The sequence below is a fragment of the Rhea americana genome, unplaced genomic scaffold (genome assembly GCF_003343005.1).
Source record: "Rhea americana isolate MKP2758 unplaced genomic scaffold, rheAme1 scaffold_84, whole genome shotgun sequence".
NCBI lineage: Eukaryota > Metazoa > Chordata > Aves > Rheiformes > Rheidae > Rhea > Rhea americana.
The window spans coordinates 2,704,265-2,723,803 of NW_028187023.1; the positions used below are offsets into that span (position 1 = coordinate 2,704,265).

General features: G+C 45.2%; 1 protein-coding gene across 1 annotated transcript in view; it reads left to right on the top strand.

The window, feature by feature from the left end:
- The window catches only part of GALNT16 (polypeptide N-acetylgalactosaminyltransferase 16), a 70,764-nt gene that overhangs the window by 38,299 nt on the left and 12,926 nt on the right, over positions 1-19,539 (top strand). Inside the window, exons 3-12 of the mRNA XM_085323348.1 lie at positions 61-159; positions 4,984-5,051; positions 7,416-7,481; positions 8,557-8,678; positions 10,585-10,672; positions 12,458-12,542; positions 13,581-13,684; positions 15,815-15,941; positions 16,923-17,015; positions 19,086-19,169. Coding sequence (XP_085179474.1) covers positions 61-159; positions 4,984-5,051; positions 7,416-7,481; positions 8,557-8,678; positions 10,585-10,672; positions 12,458-12,542; positions 13,581-13,684; positions 15,815-15,941; positions 16,923-17,015; positions 19,086-19,169 — 936 coding nt within the window. The remainder of the gene's footprint in view (positions 1-60; positions 160-4,983; positions 5,052-7,415; positions 7,482-8,556; positions 8,679-10,584; positions 10,673-12,457; positions 12,543-13,580; positions 13,685-15,814; positions 15,942-16,922; positions 17,016-19,085; positions 19,170-19,539) is intronic.

The following is a 19,539-nucleotide window of genomic DNA, read 5'->3' on the forward strand; positions in this document are numbered from 1 at the left end:
TACACCAGTGGCTGTTGCGAGGAGGTGTTTGGCTTATGCTTTTCCTCTCCCATGTTGCAGGTGTGCCTCTGTACGCTACGACACAGACTTGCCAGCTACGAGCCTCATCATCACCTTCCACAATGAGGCTCGCTCCACCCTGCTACGCACGGTGAAAAGGTGAGATCGGTGAAGGGAGCAGAGCCTGTATGATGGTACCCAAAAGGGCACTAGTGAGGGGATTAGACATTTTCTAGAGGCTAAGCAAGAAAAGTGACTGCATTCCCCCATGTGCTTGTGATCTGTTCTTCAGCTGGCCCACAAGGACAGGTCAGGACCTGGATCAGTGGGATGSACATATCTTCAAGGATAGAGCATATCTGCAAGGAGCAGCTAGAGAGACCTGTGGAGGGATAATTAACAGCAGGAAAGAGACTGTTGGGCCTTCATCCATAGACAGAAACAGTGATTATGGCTTGGGAGAGAGAGGGAACAAGAGGGGACACTGGGCTACTAGCAGCAATGGAGGGAAGGGGTTTAGGAGGAACCTTGCTTCCCAGGCAGGAACTTGCAGCTAGCTCCCTGCAAGGGCATGTGTTACAGGAAGAGGTGGCCCCCAACAATAGCTGGGGCCAACTCAGTGGCAACCGGAACATGGCCTGTAAGTCTGTAAGTACTTTCAAGCAGAAGGTGATGGTCTCAGAGTATGGAGGAGAGAGAACCTTTGTGGTCTGAGTAGATGCTTAGTCACATGCTGGTAAAGAGCCAGTGAACCTACCGGCCCACTAAATCCTTTCTGGAGCTTTATGCACAGATCCTACCAAACCTACAGGACCTTTGCTACCTTGTATTTGTGGCTCCTCATGCCTGAGTATCAGTAGTGCCACAGCTAACCAGGTAAATGTGGCATAGGGCCTGACAGCATCCCCAAGCAGATGGGAATATGCAGTTACCTGYACCACCAGGTAGTGTTCTAGCTGCACCTTCCCCTCCTTGTCACCCTTGCGGAGCCTGGGGAGGTTCTTTTCCTCTTAGTTTTTATGAAAACATGCCCTCTGCCCTCTCTGACTTTTCAAATAGTTGCTCAAAGAATCCCTGAAGCTTGCAAGCAGGTCCAGGAACAGCCTGTGGAGGCTGAAGGAAGAGCAAATTGCTCAGGTGGAAGGTTGARCTGATAGTACTGCTAGCCAGAATGTATTATTCACCATCACTAGTTCTTCCCCTGTCAGGTCTTGTGGACTTACAGAAATATGCTTTGTGAATAAATAATAGGCTTTTTCAAGTTAGCCTCATAGCTGGAAGGCTGGTTTTCTGTCTGCCAGGCTTGGTGTCACATTGTTTCCAGGAACCTGTATGTACTGCATTAACACATTTTGCCTTTTTACCTCTCCTTTTCGTTTGAACTATCAAATGAGTTCTACAGAGGCACTGTTAGAAAATGAGCAGATTTGTTTGCAGCCATGGTGCTGCTAGGGCAACGRCAGGAGATTTCTTCTGATTACATCATAGGTCATACAGTAAATGATTTGGTGCTCAGAAACCATGATAGTAGGAACTTTAGGAAAATCTCAAGGCAGCTGGGTAAATAGCCAGATGCCACAGTTGTTAAAATGTTGAGAAGATGACATTTAGAGCAACAGTAACCTGTAGAGGGGAAAACTAATATTCAAATGCTATGGAGGTGGTGGGTATTAATTAGCAGGTAAAGGTTGCTAATGCATTAACAGGCCAAACTTGCTGGTGTGTTAGAACTAAACAAACACCGTGCTCTCAGAATTGCACAGAATAGTTGAGGTTGGAAGGGACCTCTGGAGATAGTCCAGTCCAGCCCCCTGCTCAAGCAAAGTCAGCTAGAGCAGGTTGATCAGGGCCATATTCAATTGAGTTTTGAATATATGCAAGGATGGAGACTTCAAAACTTGTCTGAGTCTCCTCCAGAGTCCTAGCCCCCTTAACTTCTCCTCTTATGTCAAGTGCTTCARTTATCTTAGTGATCCTTTGCTGAACCTGATCCAATATGTCCATTTATTTCTTGTACTGTGGAGTCCAGAACTGGACACAGTACTCCAGATGTGGCCTCACCAGCCTCAGATGTGATCTCAGCTGGTCTCTGAGGTTTTTCTGCAATCTAGACCTCTCAACAGAGCCCTTGAAAGGGGAATGACCCATCTGTTCAAGCTGGTCCTTTCAATACTGCTGCCATTGAAGGAGTGCACTTKTGAGGGACCCAGTACGCTCCACTGCAGATGGCTGACATTTCCTGTCAACCTGACATTTCCTCCCTGGCATTTCCTCCCCTCATTTCGTTGGCACCTGCTCTTCTGATTTTGAGCAATTCACAGAAAGATTATTGGTGGAAAGATTATCTCCTCTGCTGATCTGTCCGCTTCTTGTTAGCTCACAGATGCTCTTCCTTATTCCAGGTGTTAGCAGTGCAGCATCGTTTTTCTCCTTTGCTCTGAAATTGTCTCCTGTTTTGCCATTTCTTAGACTGTCAAAGTCATTCTGTAAAGTTTTGTAGTGAATTGCTGTACCAAATGCTCTAGCATTTTAACATTATCCTTTCTAGCAGAATATATAGAGGCTCTCTGCCTAGGCACTGAACCACTGACAACTGTTCAAGTCTGTTGACTTGAAATCTAACCATTCACCCTTACATTTTCACCCAGACACAAACAGTACCCATAATACTGACTGAAATCAAAGAGAAAGAAAGGAACACGCCAGTAAAGCAGTTGATTTTCCCTTCAGCAGAATTGATGGTATTGTTTAACGACTAATCAAGCAGATGTATCAATCACATAAAATGGCTTTTGAGTGACGGTTGTTTCTGAGTGAGTACAGGATGCCAAGCCATCCCAATTCAGAGGGGCAACTGTGTCCTTCACAGGAAGCAACATCAAGTAGACAAGTAGCTTCTGACTGACAGACATCTTCTGCAGAACAGAAGATGCTAGTAATGAGCCATTTGAAATGGCACGCTCACAGTTGTTGGTGGATAGCCTGTTTCACATTTTTTCCCCTACATTCTCCTCCTTAGTCTCCTTTTGGATCTTTTCCTTTACACTGAAAACAAATCAGTTAAGTTTGTCTAAAGGACTCCCTGTATCAGATCAACAGCATTTGAGGCAGCACAGCTTGTTCATGAGTCAGTGTGGTCCCCATAGGGGCTCACATGCTAGTCTGCTCTGTGCAGCGGGTCCAGTCAGCTGCCTCTTCCTTTGGTGGAGAAGGAAAGCAGCTGGAGCCCATAGAAGGGAGCAGAGACCGAGCTGCCTCCAGAGACCAAGAGGGATAACTGACAAGTACTGGAGGAAAGTTATTCCTCCCCACAGTCACTCCCCTCCCTCCCATATCCAAATGCTTCTCCCACTCCCAAGTGGCAACAACAGTGCATCACCTCCATTTTTTCTACCCAGCTTCAGCAGCAGAGTTCTCACAGCAGAAGGAAGAGTGCAGAAGCTGCTGCCAGGGGTGCACGTGTGAAAGGGTGTGTGTGCACACAYACACATTTGGTTAGCAGGAAGTGTCTTCAAATCAGGATCTAGGCCCAACAGCTGCCAAGATTAGACCAACATGAAACAAACCATAATGTGGGAGCCTCATCCTCAGGTCTCTTCCCAAGACCTTTTCCTACCAGTATTGCCACTCAGTTGGGTTTCTCTGCAGAGTCATCTGAACAACATGGGGAGATAGTATCTAGCTGTGGGAAGCAGATTTGGACTCTCTCTTGTTTTAGTTCAAGCTGAGTTCAATGACAGCATCCTCTTCGTGTCTTTTTTCCTAGACTTTCCCACAGTTTTGCAGCTGATTTTGGAGTGCCCAAATTCAGGCACTTACCAGCCRGTCTTGCAAAGGTCTCAGGCATCACAACTTCATCTGGCAGCACATACTCTGCTAACCTCTGAAGACTGGGCCTTTGAAAAAATTGTCAGCCACAGAAAATTTWGCCCTCACTGCTGCTAATTTTCATCAGTTGTCCTCTTTCACTTCCACTGTCTCTTATAGTATACCCATGGTATAATTGTGCTCACTAAATTTGGGAAAAGGCCCATAGTAACAGTGGCATTCTATTTAACTTTCACCAAATGCATCTCAAATAGTTAACTCAAWTTTATCCTACTCTCTCTAGCTTAAAGAGGCTGTTATAGATGTAGAAATAATGACAGCCTAGAAACCTGACTAGTCAGCAGGGTAGCAGGGAATGCAATTTTATGCCTCCTGTTGTTTAATATCACTGTGGTCCTCTGCAGACTCACAACTAGGCCATAAACTGAGCAGAACAGAACAGTCCTGTCTCTTTTATACTTGACATATCCCAAAGTGATGTAAAATAATTGGTTGTAAAATAAATGGTTGGTGCACTGACTGTGTAGGTGAATTCTGCAACAATTATTCTCACAGCAATAACTCAGTCTGGCACATTCAAATGTGTTTTGCTGAAAGATAGGACTCTAGGGTTARAGATGTCAAGATGTCCTCTTGAAGAACATCCTGAAATATTCAACTCCCTTCATAATGGGGCTCTGTCARTCTGCAGTAAGGACTCAGTCTCATGCCTCTTCTAACAGGATAGCTATGACCTGAGCCTTCACCTTTGTGTATGGGTGTTGAATCTCCAGTGCCTCAAAAGACAAGGGCACCAGCCAACACTTGGTTGTGTGACATTACAAATGCTGCTAGAACCCAAGAAGAATTCAGCCTTTGTGATCCCTAGTCAGACARCTGAAAATTAGGGAAAGTCTTTCTGACCTTTGGTATAAGCAAGGAGTACATCAGGTGCACTGGCTGCAAACCATCTGGCAATAAACACTCAGGTAGTAACCAGAGGCCCTGTTCCTACTGATACTCAGACCCTGGTACAAGGGCAAGGTTATTTCTTCCACGTTGTTGGAGTTTGGTATTCCTGCTGTAATACATAGCATAGCAGGCTTTTGTCAGCCCACTGTTGTTGTTATTACAGCAGCTCACAAGGTCATCTTTTTCCTCCCTGGGTCACTGCAGCGTCCTGAACCGCACCCCTCCCGGTCTCATCCAGGAGATCATTTTGGTAGACGACTTCAGCTCAGATCGTAAGTGTGGATCTGTTACTCTTGCACTTGTTTCTTGCCTTCTCTTTTCCCCCTTTGTTTGCTCTGTTCAGTCCTGCTCCCTCGCAGAGTTACTCTCTTGTCTGTGTGCAAGAGAAAGAAAAAGAGAAGAGGCTTTTCTGGGTCCAGTTTAGCTTCTGCACATGGCAGAGGCAGYGCTTTCTCCTCTTTCCACTCCTGTTTTTCTGTTACCTTGGCAGTTTTGGCCTGGTTGCCAGAGAGCTCCATCTAGTCTTGTTAAATACAGTTTCATGAACTGTTTAGTGCAGATATGCACACAGATTATAGTGTACATGAGCGGCTGTGGGTAGTTAAAAACTGAGAGGATGTCATGAAGCCCACTGAAAACTGCTGCCTGGTGTCCTGCAGGCAAGCCAGGGCTGGGGCTGTTTGCCTGTCTTGGGATGTCACAAATCCCAGGCATCCTTGTGGGAGGCCATATGGATAGCATGGTGCTATCTGAAGCAACATATGGGGGTTGTTGCTTCAGATAGCACCATGCCTTCTCCAGTCCCTCCAGAGCCATAGACTGGAGGCTGGGGACCCACTTTTGTCCTTACAGTTGCTCTTGCTCCTGGCTGTTGTGCCGTAGTGATGAGGTGTCAGGGCAGAAGACTTCCTGCTTCTCCTGTGATGTGCACTAGATCCAAATCTAGTTGTATGTTGCTTGTAATAATTGATAATTACTCCTTCAGAACACTTTGCAGATAGCTGTGAATGCCCACCTTGGTCTGCTGAGGTAAGGAAATATTGCTCTTTTGATTTTGCAGGTACTTAATTAGCTTGGCTCCTCAAAAATTATTGAAGATTGATCTTGAGATTGGGCACTTAAGTTTCTGAGGATCTCAGGATGTGATGTGGATAAACTTGTTAGTTTTGTGAGGCTGAACATCTCCAACAAACAGTCCTAAATGTCCCACATTTGGTATCTGAAAGTTYGAATCCAGCCTTAATTGCGAAGTATTCCAGATAGATACTAATGGATGTCTGGGACAAGCACTGCACAGGGCTCAGCTAAAAACTCATTCAGGCTCCTAAGTCAATAGTTTTTTTTTTTTCTTTTTTCCAATAGAAAGACCTATCCCATGACAACTCCCATTTTTCTCACAGGCAGTAGTGGCATCCTGAACCTTTTTGGTCTTACAACCACTTCACTCAGGCACACACGCAGGGAGTAATGGAGCTCTTTGATACATGTTTGAGGTCCGACACTTTCCTTTTAAAATCTGCCTTGTTTTACACCAAAGATAGAGAGGATCTGAGTCAGCATTGGCAGTTAGTTACAGTSAGAATGATGTGCTCCATTCCTGGAGGGTGAATGACTTGATGTGGATTTCTGTATTTACCTAACATTGTAACTTGGTCAAAATAAGAGTATTATCTCCCTTTGTAGCAGATGTCCAGCAAAAYCTTAGTAGTTTTTAACCAAGAGCACCTGCCACTTCATTTGCCTGAATCTTTGAAAAAGGAAATGCTTCTGCAGAAGCGTGCAAAGACATGCATTTTGGCTGATGGCCTTTGCACTCTCTCCAGAGCGCAGAGTCTGTGGGAGGATGACAGAAGGGAGTGTGGGAGATGCAAAAAGAAAGGTGGGATAAACAYAGAGGGGACGGGAGGGCCTGGTGGAACAGAGAAAGTGCGTTTTGTAAGCACACCAYGTGTGAGTGTGCAGCCTTGCAAAGYTGTGTGACCTGGTGKTCATTGGTACAGCTGGGCTGGATCCGGTAGCYGTTGTTCTCCATCATCTTTCCTGGTAAATGTAAATTAGGGATGCAACAGGCTTCTGGCAAGCTGCAATGAAGACCTCAGGCATCCATGTGTTAATGTAATAGTGTCCCTGAGGTAGTGGGTCAAATCCCTGTTCCTGATACTAAATAAAATCAAGCAGAAACTGCCCTGAGAACAAACGATGGGAAATGCCCAGCTGAGGAGCTAAGGGCAAAGAGAATGGATGAGATCACTTAATATGACAGGACTCTCTTTTACTTGGCACTTTGGCAATTTAAAGCCCTGGCACCCTATGGTCCCTACATCTCGTCAGCACTCTGTGCCACGTGGCCAGCTCTTGCCCCCTTGTTTTTGTGAAACTCTGACCACAGAAGGATGAAGACCTAGTCCCTCTGAGCGCCAGGAAACGCAGCTGTCCAAGGAGGACAGTTAGGCAAGCAGTGCTCTTTTATGTACCTTTCAGGCAACAGGATTAAGGCTGCCAGGCTGATTAATGTGATATTGAGTGAAAGCAGAATTTCCCCTCCCATGGATATGCAGGAGAATGGTTAACTGGAGCTCTCTGTTGAAGCCAACTCATTCATGCATTTGTGCCAAATGTTTTTTGCCTTATCTAAGCTGAGGACTGCCAACTCCTTACCAAGATCCCCAAAGTCAAGTGTCTACGCAACACTCGGCGAGAAGGTGAGTGTGGAAAACTTTGTAGGTACAAAGATTTTGGATTCTGTTGATTTTCCCATATGGCCCTGTCTGCTTGCCAGCTACCTACAAATTGTTTCTTGTGGTTACAGTTCATACTTTCAACACAAGGGTTTGGTTTCCTAGTTGGAGGTTCTGTGGAGGGAGAACCTAGCTTATGAATTCTCAGTCTTTAGTGGTCTCATTAATACTTTAAATAATGAGAAGTGATGTCCAGATGCCCTGGCTAGAACAAGAACTACATTTTGTTAAAATGTTTATGAGTATAAATGCAGATGCGAGTCCTGTTCTGTTAAACTCACAGTATAAAGAAATAAGCCATCTAGTAGATGTGGGAAAGGGGAAAAAAAAACATGTATCAATGTATATCAATGCAATTAAGGAAAATTATGTTTATATATCTCCTGTATACATAAGTGATAACACTGACTTTCCCAAGCTGCTTTATAATCTGACACGCGTGTGCTGGCATATTTCTAAAGCTGTCAGGGCACAGCAGGCCCGGAGGGAGGATCTGGAGGGGGAGACAGTAGTGACTGCTCGGTTTGGGAAGGGCACCCTAGGCAGTAGGATGGCGTGTAAGAAAGTAATGAGACATTTGAGAGCGAAGTTAACATCTCTGAACATAGGGCAGAATAAAGGACAAATGTAAATAAATTAGTGAGAAAGACTGCAAGCGGGGAGCAGCGTTTGGTCTACTAGAAGTCCTGAGAGAGCCAGAGGAGTATTGTGATGAGAAAGACACTGAGCAGATGAAGCCAAGGCAGCAGCAGTGTACCTGTCAGGAGGGCTGGAGGGAAAGGGATCTGTCATCAAGACAGGAACCAGATGAAAGTTCAGTGGTGTGGAAAAAAGTGAAACACCTGAGGCCATTCCTTGTAAGCTGGGAGAGCTCAGGTCCTCCAGAGAAGCTGCCCTGCTCTAGCTGCTCTCCACTTCTGACAGATGTGATGTAGAAGAGCCCTTTACTCTTCTCACATAGTGGCCATGTAAAGTGTCTTACTTTCTGAATCTACCTTCCTAACCTTCCTGTTCCTCTGCTGTCCTTTCTTCATCCTAGGGCTGATTCGCTCTCGGGTGCGAGGAGCTGACATAGCCACTGCCGACATTCTCACCTTCTTGGACAGTCACTGTGAAGTCAACAGCGAGTGGCTGCAGCCGATGCTTCAGAGAGTGAAAGAGGTGAGCACTGTCCCCCCTCCCTGGGATGTACAAGGATGGCCTGTCTTGTCCTGGTGGCTCCTCTGTCCTTGCATGCCATGAGCAGTGCCAATGATGACAGAACCTTTCCCAACGCCCTCCTTCTCAGAAAGGCTGTCACAGAGGAAGGTGCAGCCTGAGCTAGTCAGGCATGAGATGCTTCCTGACAAGCTTCTGCAGTCTCTTATTGGTGGGRCAAGAGATGCTGAAGGATGGGGGACAATGCATAATCCTTAGACCATGACTCCTACTTCAGCTCTCCTGGAGATGCTGCACTTCATATTTCTGTACATAGTGTAGACACTTTCTCAACACACACCAGGCAACTTTACATGATTTCCATCTTCCTTCTGGCTGCTGGACCCTCACCTCTGCGTTGCTACTGGCAAAATCTTCCTTCCCTTAATGGTTCCACCAAGCCGCCAGCAAACACCACAGGTGGCTTCCCACACAGAGGTGCTGCCTGTGTGTGCATGGATATCCCTTTGCTGGCTTACTTGGGAAAGAACTGATGTGAGACTAGAAAGTGAATAAGAGATATCAGCATCAGCAGCTGTCACCCTGTCTGCATGGCAGGGCTGAAGGGAAGGACACGTGGCCCTGCTGTAAGAGCAAACAGGAGAGTATGAGTGGCTGGGCTCAATCCCCTTCTATGAAAGGATCTCATGGAGTAGTGGGGCCGAGGAGAAGGTGCCTTGTATTCATGTCTGCTCATCATGGACAACCATAAATGTTTGCCATATTCCCGCTCTTAATGTCAAGCTACTGGCAGCAGCATAAGATTCCTAAGCAGAAAGGACCTGACTATTTTTTTTTCAGTGAAATATCTAAGCTGCAAAACCTATGATGCTGACTACAGCTCCATTTAGTGAGTAGATTTCAGGTAAGCTTATTGCAGGCCTACCTCTCACATTTCCAGTGTAGGTCCTGGTTCAGATTTCAGTCTTGACCTGGACAACCCTGTCACTAGATGGTTGGAACAGTTGCCACCAGACTCCAAGGTGAGTGCTGACAGAGCACAGACTGTGCAGGCATGCACCCTCTGTGTAGCCATCCGCAGCACACAGCCAGCGGGAATACGAATGAAGAACACGCTTTAGCCTGGGATGTGCCATCCTGGCCAAAGAGGTCACAGCACCAGAGCTATTGCAAGGCAYGAAATGGAGGTGCAATAGGAGAGGCCCGGAGGAGCCACAACGGTGGAGGCTGGCAGGTGTCTAATAACAGGGTGCTGTTYACAACATTGCTAGCTCTCTCAGTTTTATCGTAGGCTGCCGTTATCACAAGACTCTCTGTAGTGCTGTTTTGTGACATTGAAAAATTGYTACAATCTCAACTTCCACTTAATAAAGCCATTGCAAAGAGAAACTGTAAATATATATTACCCTTAGTGCAAATAGAGTATTCCCAGTTCCTTGATTTTTTTCATTTTATGTTGTTTTTTGAAGTAAGRGTCTCGATAAAATTTGTTAGGAAAATGATTTATTAGTGCATTGATTGTTTCTGGGCTGATGACAATGAGTTAATTCAAGAAGGGCTGAGCAGTAACTATGCTGTCAGCAAAAACGAACACAAAACCTTTGCAAGTGATTCATGTCCTGGGACCTGAGCAGGAAATAGAGTTGTATCTCAGCAGCATTTCTGGGTGTCAGGGCCTCAGGCTTAATTCTCTGTATGCTTAGTGTGCAGTTTGTTTAATAGCCACTATCTCTATGTTTGGATGTAGGGGCCATGGATCTCTCGCTCATATCTCAGAACCGTACTGGAGAAGCCAGGCAAAAATTTAAATGTTACATGTCCAGCTTCATATTTTCTGATCTCAGGCAGCTTTRCCAGTTGCTCCGGAAAAGCCTGATTACTTCTTTCCCTTTTTATCTCTCTCCTTCAGGACTATACACGAGTGGTGAGTCCGATCATTGATGTTATCAGCCTGGATAATTTTGCGTACCTGGCAGCATCAGCAGATCTGAGGGGAGGTGGGTACAATGAATGACTTGTGTGAGTTAGACCAGAGGGGTGGTGCACGAAAATTATTGTTGTTCACTTCAGCTATTCAAGAAAGCAGAGTGATGCTCTTTCCTGATGGGTTCTCKGTCCTCTTTCTCCTGCAATTGGCAAGGTCAGATCTTTTGTAGAGTTAAAAAAACAAAAACAAAAAAACCCTACATTGAGTTAGGCGTGAGCTTGCATCAGTGTCATGGGGCTTTGCAAATCCAGATCTTACTTAAGTCAATATACATATCACATGTCAACTGGCCACTTTACACCTTCTAACTATAGGTGAATAGCAGGATTTCTGGGCTGCCACTCTCATGCCAAACTGCCAGACCTGAAAAGTGCCCCGTGTGTGCTCTCAGTTTTCTTGCTCATAATCCAGACAGACCTCTCTTTATAGTTTCCAGCAAGGGAATGAAGGTGATAAGAAAGGAGGATGGGGAAAGGCCACCCCTAGAAACTCTTCACTCTTCCTGTGCTCCATCTGGTCCTTCCAGCATCAGCTGGTGTTTCTGTATGATGAGGTTTGCTCCTTGGGAAAGACACCCTACCGCAGAGGAGGTGAAACTGTATGGGCACACAGAATGTCCAGGCTCTCTGTCCCTTCATGTGCTGTTAAAGGATTACAAATGTGGTTCTGCAACTTCACATGGACTGCATGTTTTGGAGTAGTGCCTGAGCATGGCCCTCCAAGAATGCTTAAAAGCATTCCCTGAGAAGTCTCCTGCACCCACATGCCGCTGCAGATGATCATTCAGGGGGTCTGGATCTGGACCTTCACATGCATGTTCATGGCACATAAGCCAGAGCATTATCACATTTGCATTCCTGAGCATGATTCATCTTATGATAGTAATTCAGGTAGCACCTACCTGCTGCTTGGGACTCATCAGCAAAATCTATGCCTCCACCCAGTATACTTCTCCATCAGCTTTCCCAGACAAGGACCACTTCATGCTGAGAGCCCAGAGGTAAACCTCTTGTCTTGTGTGAGTCTGGTTTGCAAACACTCACTATACTGCAGGTATATCGATACCCTGCCCAACTGGAGGCACTTCCAATTCCTACTCCTATATACCAGGCCCTCCCATGATATCTTTTGAAAAGCATTTTCACGTCTCTGCTGGCAGCTGAACTCTACTGTGGCTGTTCCTATGATCTCCTGCAGTGTCTAGTGCTGTTCTCCTTCCTCTGTGGCAAAAGAAGTTGCAGATATCTGAGATTCACTGCTACTCTCCTTGACCTCCAAAGGCTACTCACTCTGTGACCACCTTTCACAGTGGTGCAACCCTCATGATTGCCTTGTGCTCAAGTCTCCATCGCAAGCTAACTCTAAATAAGTAATAGGCTTGGAGGGGGGATGGCTACAGTGAGCTATAGTCCTCCCCGCCCCCCCCCCCAAATACATTGCATTCTAAAGAGTATCTTAATTAAAGCCTCATAACTTTGGCAGACTACGAAGTGTAAGACAGATTGGCCAAAATGCAGCAATGCTTATTATTACGTCTTGGACTGATAACCCCCTCCTGAAGATGTGGAATGTAATGGAGCAGAAACCTGTACTGCTAAGGGATGACAATGCCAAGAGAGAAAACTAGCAGCCTTTTGGCTGCATTAGGATAGACTCCTGCCATTTCTGGGTAGGCAATGAGGGAGGTTAGAAAAGGAAAGAAGGGGTAGCCTGTGATAAAAGGTGGGGACTATCATCAAAGCTAGTACAAAAACAAGAACAAAACCTATCTGAGATGGCTTTTTTTCCTCCTCAGGATTTGACTGGAGCCTTCACTTTAAGTGGGAGCAGATTCCTATAGAGCAGAAGATGTCCAGAACAGACCCAACTCAGTCTATAAGGTAGTTGTCTGTGATGAGCTGTATGCAGCCTTCTGAATGCCTTTACTAAGCCTTCACCTGTATGGCAAGGCCTTTATAGGGATTGTCTCGCTGAGGACAAAATGCCGAAGTGTTCTCTTGATGAAGACAAATTCTTCATGTTATCTGTGAAGAAATCTTGCAATGCATTGAGATCTATGTTTTCTGAGCGTATTACTCCCTGAATATAGGAAGAAATAGCAGCTATATGCTGTTGTAGACTTCTAGACATGCAAACTCTACAAGCCACTTGTTCTATATTTTCATTTCTGTGGCTTTCCTCACTCAACTCCCTGAATGCCTCAGAAATCCCTTTAAGGGTGGGGAAAGGGAATTACACCTATCTTCCATATAAAAAACTAAAAATGAAGAAGCTGTATAGTTTGCATTAAGACACCCAGGAAGTGTAAAGCACATGTGGGAACTGAATCTTGACTAGTAATTTGGGCACAGAACTGTGCTCCTCTCCTAAATGTGTGTGTCTACATACAAAACAGACTCTGGTGGCTCAAACCGTTATTGCCTACCTCACTTCTGTGTAAACAGCTCTGAGACATAGAATGTGATAAAATACATATAAAATAGCACAATGCTTGTCTGCATAGGCAGTTTCTTATTTGTAACATAAAAAAAAGAGTCATTCAGTTCCTCTACATAATTTGTGAGGCCCTGTTTTGTACTTCAGATGCAACCAGCTTGCCAGCAGCAGAGCAGCCAGCAAGGTGTCTCGCGCTGTGTTTAGTCGGTGAACACAGTCATCAGACAGTGCCCCTGTTACTGCTTTGCACAGGGCACACTTCTGTAAACACAAAAGACGGTTTTACTCATGTAGTGCTTGCAGCACCATCTAACAAAGGAAGGAGGATGTTTTAGTGAGGAAGACCATGAAATCCTGCTTGCAAGTTCATGAGATATGATTTGTCAGTCCTGGACAAGTTACCCCCTCTGAAAAGGAGGCAGTTGTGATGGCGGTGCTGCATATGCAGAGATACATGTGGTTATTTAGGTTTTCTTTTCCAGAACCCCTGTCATAGCAGGAGGCATCTTTGTGATCGACAAGTCTTGGTTTAACCACCTGGGAAAATATGATACTCAGATGGACATCTGGGGAGGAGAGAATTTTGGTAAGTTTTATGTGTTTCAGAGGAATGACACACTAATGCAGAAACACTTCTGAGTCTTCACTGCCTACTACAACTCTCCTTTCAAGAGATCTGCAGTGTTAGTAACAGTGGCTGGACCAGGCTCTGTGGAACTGGGCCAGGCATACTGGAATTGCCAATTTTGCCTTGTTGTGAGGTGTGTTGTCTCCCATCACTTACCCCTTATTCTGAACCTTGGCTCTTCATTTAACAGGGCAAGACTAAGTGCACAATGCACTGTGCAATGGGGCTTGTCCATGAGCCACACTGCCACAACATCAGAAGGGTGATGGCAGTAGGAAAATATTTTTAAAAGAAAACACAGTACTTTTATTTTTGAAAGTTTTTTCAGCTCTTCTGCATAATATAAAGCAATGACTCAATCAGTGGCTTCAACACCATGCCTGTTGCTGTTACACAGCAGTGGGTTAGAAACCAGCTTGTATTTGAAAACAAAAAAGTATACATGTTTTTTTTTTCTATTTTCAAAGCCATTCCTCTCTTCAAAGCTGGAAGTCCTTGTTGAAAACAGACTGAAAATAATGAGCTGTCAGAAAGAGTCGAGGAGAGTCTGGAGGCAATAAAAAATGCCACAGAATATAATCTATTAAATCTTCTACTAAAAAGCAGAAGGTGGATTAAAAATAACCTCTTTCCTRCTGAAAAACATACCGTTGAAACAATCTTTCCTAAGAGCTAAAGAGGAAAACTACAGAGAAAGAAGAGTGAGAGGATATTAGTATGTGTACCTGCTTTGAAACAGCCATTAGATCTAGTTACATCGTTTCTTTTTAAATTCTAAACATCAGAGTCCCCTAATTCAGGCATTACTGGAGGCAGATCCCAAGCGAGTAAAGTTTTTGAAGTAATCAGTCTACACAATCTGAAACCCTTTGGTAAGGACTTGATCAGAAATCCTAACCAACTACTCAGCTAATTTTCATTTTTCCTCTTCTCTTTTCACTGCCACATGAAAAGCAAGTGGAAAACCCTTCCAGTGGGCTAATGATTAAACTCTCTAGGACAGACTCATAAGCCTGAACAAGGTCATGTCTCTTCTGTGATGCAAATAAGCTTCTGTACATCAAAGATCCATGTTCTTCTAATCCTTTAACAAAATGCTGAATTTAGCTTCAGGACCAGCTGGGTTTCTTCAAGTAATAGGTTTTTCTCAATTTTTTTTTTTCACTCATCCACATTAGACTGAATTCTATTCTCAGCAACTCCCAGATTTGTCAACTGGTGACAAAATATAACCCTGTCACACACTTTTTTCTTTGAATGGAGCCAAGAGGATTACGAGTGATAGCAGTGGGATACTGCAGAGTGGATAACATATTAATACGGGGTTTAGTGCAATTGCTGGGGACTTGGGAAAGGCCCACAGCAGGAGCAGAGAGACTCCGTGTGCCTGTGGTACTCACTCTGCAGGGAGTGCTCTGGGTCCCAGGTAGGGGGATGCGTTTGCCTGCACATACGTCCATCTTATCCGCTGTGCTATAATCACCCTGCACGATATGGAGAGAGCAACTGCAGGTCACATTTGATCAATGTTCAGGATGCTCTGCTTTCAAGTGGTATCTCGGATAATATGGCTGGAGGTATGGGAGAGAGAACATCAGTTCACTTCCTATACCTGAATCTTCTGCTCTTCTTTCTCTGTGTCTCCTAAACTCCCTCTCTTCCTCACATGATTTGCTTTTCACAGTGAGTTCTTCCTTCCTTCCTCCCATATGCAGGAATAGAGAGTTAAAGAAATCTTTAAAACAAGATGGGTATGGGGTAATTTCAGTCTCTTGCCAGATGCTGTCCTGAAGGTCTGACAGCAGCCACAATGATCACATCAAATGAGAAGGTGTCTCAGAAAAACTTAGGGGACCCAGAGAGAAGAGAGGGGATGGAGAAGGTTAGAAAGTCTTGAGACACAGGCGTTTCCTCCATTTTAATAAAGGGAAGAGTTTTTCACTCCCACAGGAATGTCACTTTTCCTGGTTTTACTGTTGGAAATACATCCAGAGCATGGGGACAAAGATTTCAGGTGCACTGCTGAAAGTTGTTCTTGGAAACATTGCTGGTCTGGCTGCAGCTGTGTGACCCTGGTGTCTCTTCCAGAGCTCTCTTTCCGAGTATGGATGTGTGGTGGCAGCTTGGAGATCGTTCCCTGCAGTCGAGTGGGACATGTGTTCAGGAAGCGCCATCCCTATGACTTTCCTGAGGGCAATGCATTAACTTACATCAAGTAAGTGTTGAGGAGTTCCTGGTTAGCAGCCAGATCACCTCAATGTTGAGCATGCCTAAATAAGCCTGAATTCTTCGTTATCTTTCTGCGTGGTTGCCATGGAGAATGAACTGTGGCTGAAGATTCATTCTGCAAGGGAAGAATGAGCTGCCGATGTCTGTGCACAAAGCCTGTCCCCTTCTCTGTTGTTTGTTCCACTGTGTCTCTTCTGTCTGCTACAGAGGAGGGGAATAGTGCTCTAGGGAGAGCCTCTGGCCATTTGTGGGTACTGCCTATGAGATATGCCTGGGTATCAGTAGTCCTTGTTCATCTTTGGAGTCTCTGAGTTGTTTTTGTGTCCAGAGAACCTGCTGAGCCGCRTGTGCTCTGAGAGGAGCCGTGAGGACAATCTCCACCACAGGACAGAGGGGAAGAGAAAGTTAGGAGAAGATGCTTTACTATGGGAGTGCTTAAGCACTGGCACAGGGCCCCAGAGAAGGTATGAAATCAATCCTTGGAGATTGAGAACTGAACAGGACAAGGCCCTGTGCAACATTACCTAATTTGAAGCTAGCTGTGCTTCGAGCAGGAGGTCGGACTAGGTGATATCTAAASTCCCTTCCAACTTGAAATATGACAATATTCTAAGATCAGGAACCTCTGCAGTTAGAGGAAGGGGAGACTGAAAAGTAGGATGATAGTTGGGACAGTCAGTTAACAGTCTGTGATGATCAGTACAGCCATCTCTGCAGAGAGTGTGTGCGTGAAAGGAATCATGGTGAACTATGGCTGTCTTCTAACTTCTGAGCTGGAGCATCCTAACAAGGTTTATACACTTAACACATTCACTTGGAAACCTGCTGTACTGTCCACTGTGTTTCATGGCCTGTCCTTTGCTCCCTCCTGGCAGGCAGGCCTTGGATCTGCCCACCCAGAGCCTGCTTGCCAAGAGGGCAGGTTCKGCAATAGCACGCAGCAAAGCATCTCTTCATCCCCATGCAGGAATACCAAGCGCACAGCGGAGGTGTGGATGGATGAATACAAGCAGTACTATTATGAGGCTAGGCCATCTGCCATTGGCAAGTCATTTGGAAGGTAAGCTGCCCCTGAACCTCAACAGGAGGCCTCTGATAATCAGCTTGTTAGCTAGAAATGGCTTTTGGATCTTCTSTGGGAATAAGTGTGGGAAACCAAAGAAAAGATGCTCTAAATTGATTGCCCTGAAATTTGCAGCTTGAGTAGCTGGCTAACAAGGTTTGCTTCTAATTCACTTATTTTTCCSCCAGTAACCCTACATGAATCATTTGTTAACGGAAGACTGACGGGATCTATAATGAAATTAAAAGGCCATTCATTTTAAGTGGATAGATGAGAATTTTTTCTAATGAAGCATGTAACTGTTTCAGAAGTTTGAGCTGTACAGTTACTAGCTCTTAATTCAGAGTTCTTATGTGGATGCAGAGTCTGGGGCTAAGTGAGGCTAGCTGGTACGTGGGACTGGTTCTCACCTAGTGTACTCTCCTCACTCCTGATGGATGAATGGGGTGGCTTTTACTTGGTAGGTAAACCTTATATGTAGGGTAGGGGAGAGAGCRAGATRTGCTGAAACACARTCCTGTAGTGACTGGTCTCCAGGASCTGCTGCACTTCTGTGCAGAGCTGTGCTCCTTACGGTGGTTTTGCTAAAGCTGTCTCCAGACTGCATGGGACAAGGGGAGGGGTTGCTCTCTGTGCTAGCAAGTCCCTATGATTCCCCCCCCCCCCCAAATATAAAAAGCCCTAAAAGTGTGGTCTGTCCATGGGCTATACCTGTCTGTGAATAAGAAAAAATATTGCTGTACTAGCTGAAGGACCTGCCAAACATGATTGTGTCTCAAATGTGTACCTATGTGCACTGGAAAATGGTGCATCTCCTGTTTGCGTGGTGATGAGCAGGTTTGGTCGGACTCCCACATGTTCTTTGTTGTACCTCCTACTTTATTGTCCTGATGCACTAACTGTTTTTATACATATAGCTACCTATATGAGATGACTACAGCAGCTGAGCCTGGGCCAAATAGCAGGTAGACAGACTGTGAAGGCAACCTGACTGTTGCATATTGGACATGAATATACTGCTAATGTGTTTTAGGGACAAACTCTGCAGTCTTGTTCATGCAGACTTCCTCGGGGTTTTACTGGCAGCTTTGTCTGAATAAGAGCTGGAACAGAGCTRTAGGATTTGATTTCAGGCAGTTTTTTCAATGGTAGTAATGGYCCTGTGAACCTGCATTAAATTTAAGTTTAGAATGCAAGTGCTTCTCACACCATCACAGTCAGCTGGGCCAAAAATGGAACTTCCTTCCCTACGGTTTTATGTGAATATAGGGTCTAGGCACTTTATCCTGAGCTATGGGTACATCAGTGGTCTCTGGACGGCTGAGGATGGCAGAGGGCGTGGGTACAGCCGAAAGTCTTTCCCAACACAGGGAAAGACAAGGGGGCAAATTTTGAAGAGCAAAGTCCCTTGTGTCACTGTTCAGTAGGACTGTTTGAAGGAAATCCTCTTCTTTTGCCAGCTAAAGCCAACTAAATCAGCAGTGAGAGGACTGCTGCAGCTGACACTCACTGAGTGCTGAGTAAATTTCCCATCCTACTTCCCTCTCTCCCTGAACTGCTTAAAGACAAGTCATTGTGCTTTTTAGGTCCTCAGCCCAATCTGAGCCTAGGGCTGCTTTTGTATCTCCCTCACCTTCAGCACACGCAGTTTAACCACCTGTATATACCTGAGCACTGACACTTCCTAGGCGTTTTCAGGAGCTGATAGTTGTGCAGTTTTCATGGAAAGGCTCTACAGGGGCACAAAGAAGTAGAAATGCCTTCTTGGCGCTCCAATACCTTTACTACTCTGCATTATTTAATCGTATATGTCTTGGACCCTACTATCTCTCTCAGCTGAAAGAAAGGCAAGAATTTATCTCTGAAGGTGCCTCCAATTCCTGCCATTTACCTCTCCTCTTTTTCAGCTCAAATCAGTGATGTTGTTCTGATCCTAGGAACAACTAGGTGGAAGAATGAGTAAAGGTGAAATTTCATATAATCTCCCTCTAACCTGCTGGCCACTCTTCATTGCTCCCCTCCCTCCTGTTCACTATTTTATCCTGAACAGCATGCATGTTTTTCTAGCATTGCAGAGCGAGTGGAGCAGCGCCGCAAACTGAACTGTAAATCCTTCCAGTGGTATCTGGAGAACGTCTACCCAGAGCTCAAGTGAGTCAGTTCTCAGCTTGTAGAAATCTCTGATGAATGTGGGAAGTGGATAATAACAAGAAGCTGAGTCTTCCTGGCAGCAGGCAAAGGAGTGGCTCATGCCTGGAAAAAGTTTTCTTTTTTTCTTTTTTTTTTCTTTCTTTTGATGAGAAACCTTCCATCATTGCTTGGCTTGTTTGATCACAACAACACTGTGCAAGACCTGTTACTCTTCCTTCTGGGAGCCATCCGTTCTACCCTATAGAGCTGTCCCTCAAAGATGTGCAACAGTGGTGTTTTAGGACAAGCATGAGTGTGTAGACAAGCCAGGAGCATTATATCCCTCCTAATTAAGGCTTGGCTCTGTCTGCTGGATACGCTCTCTGGAGGC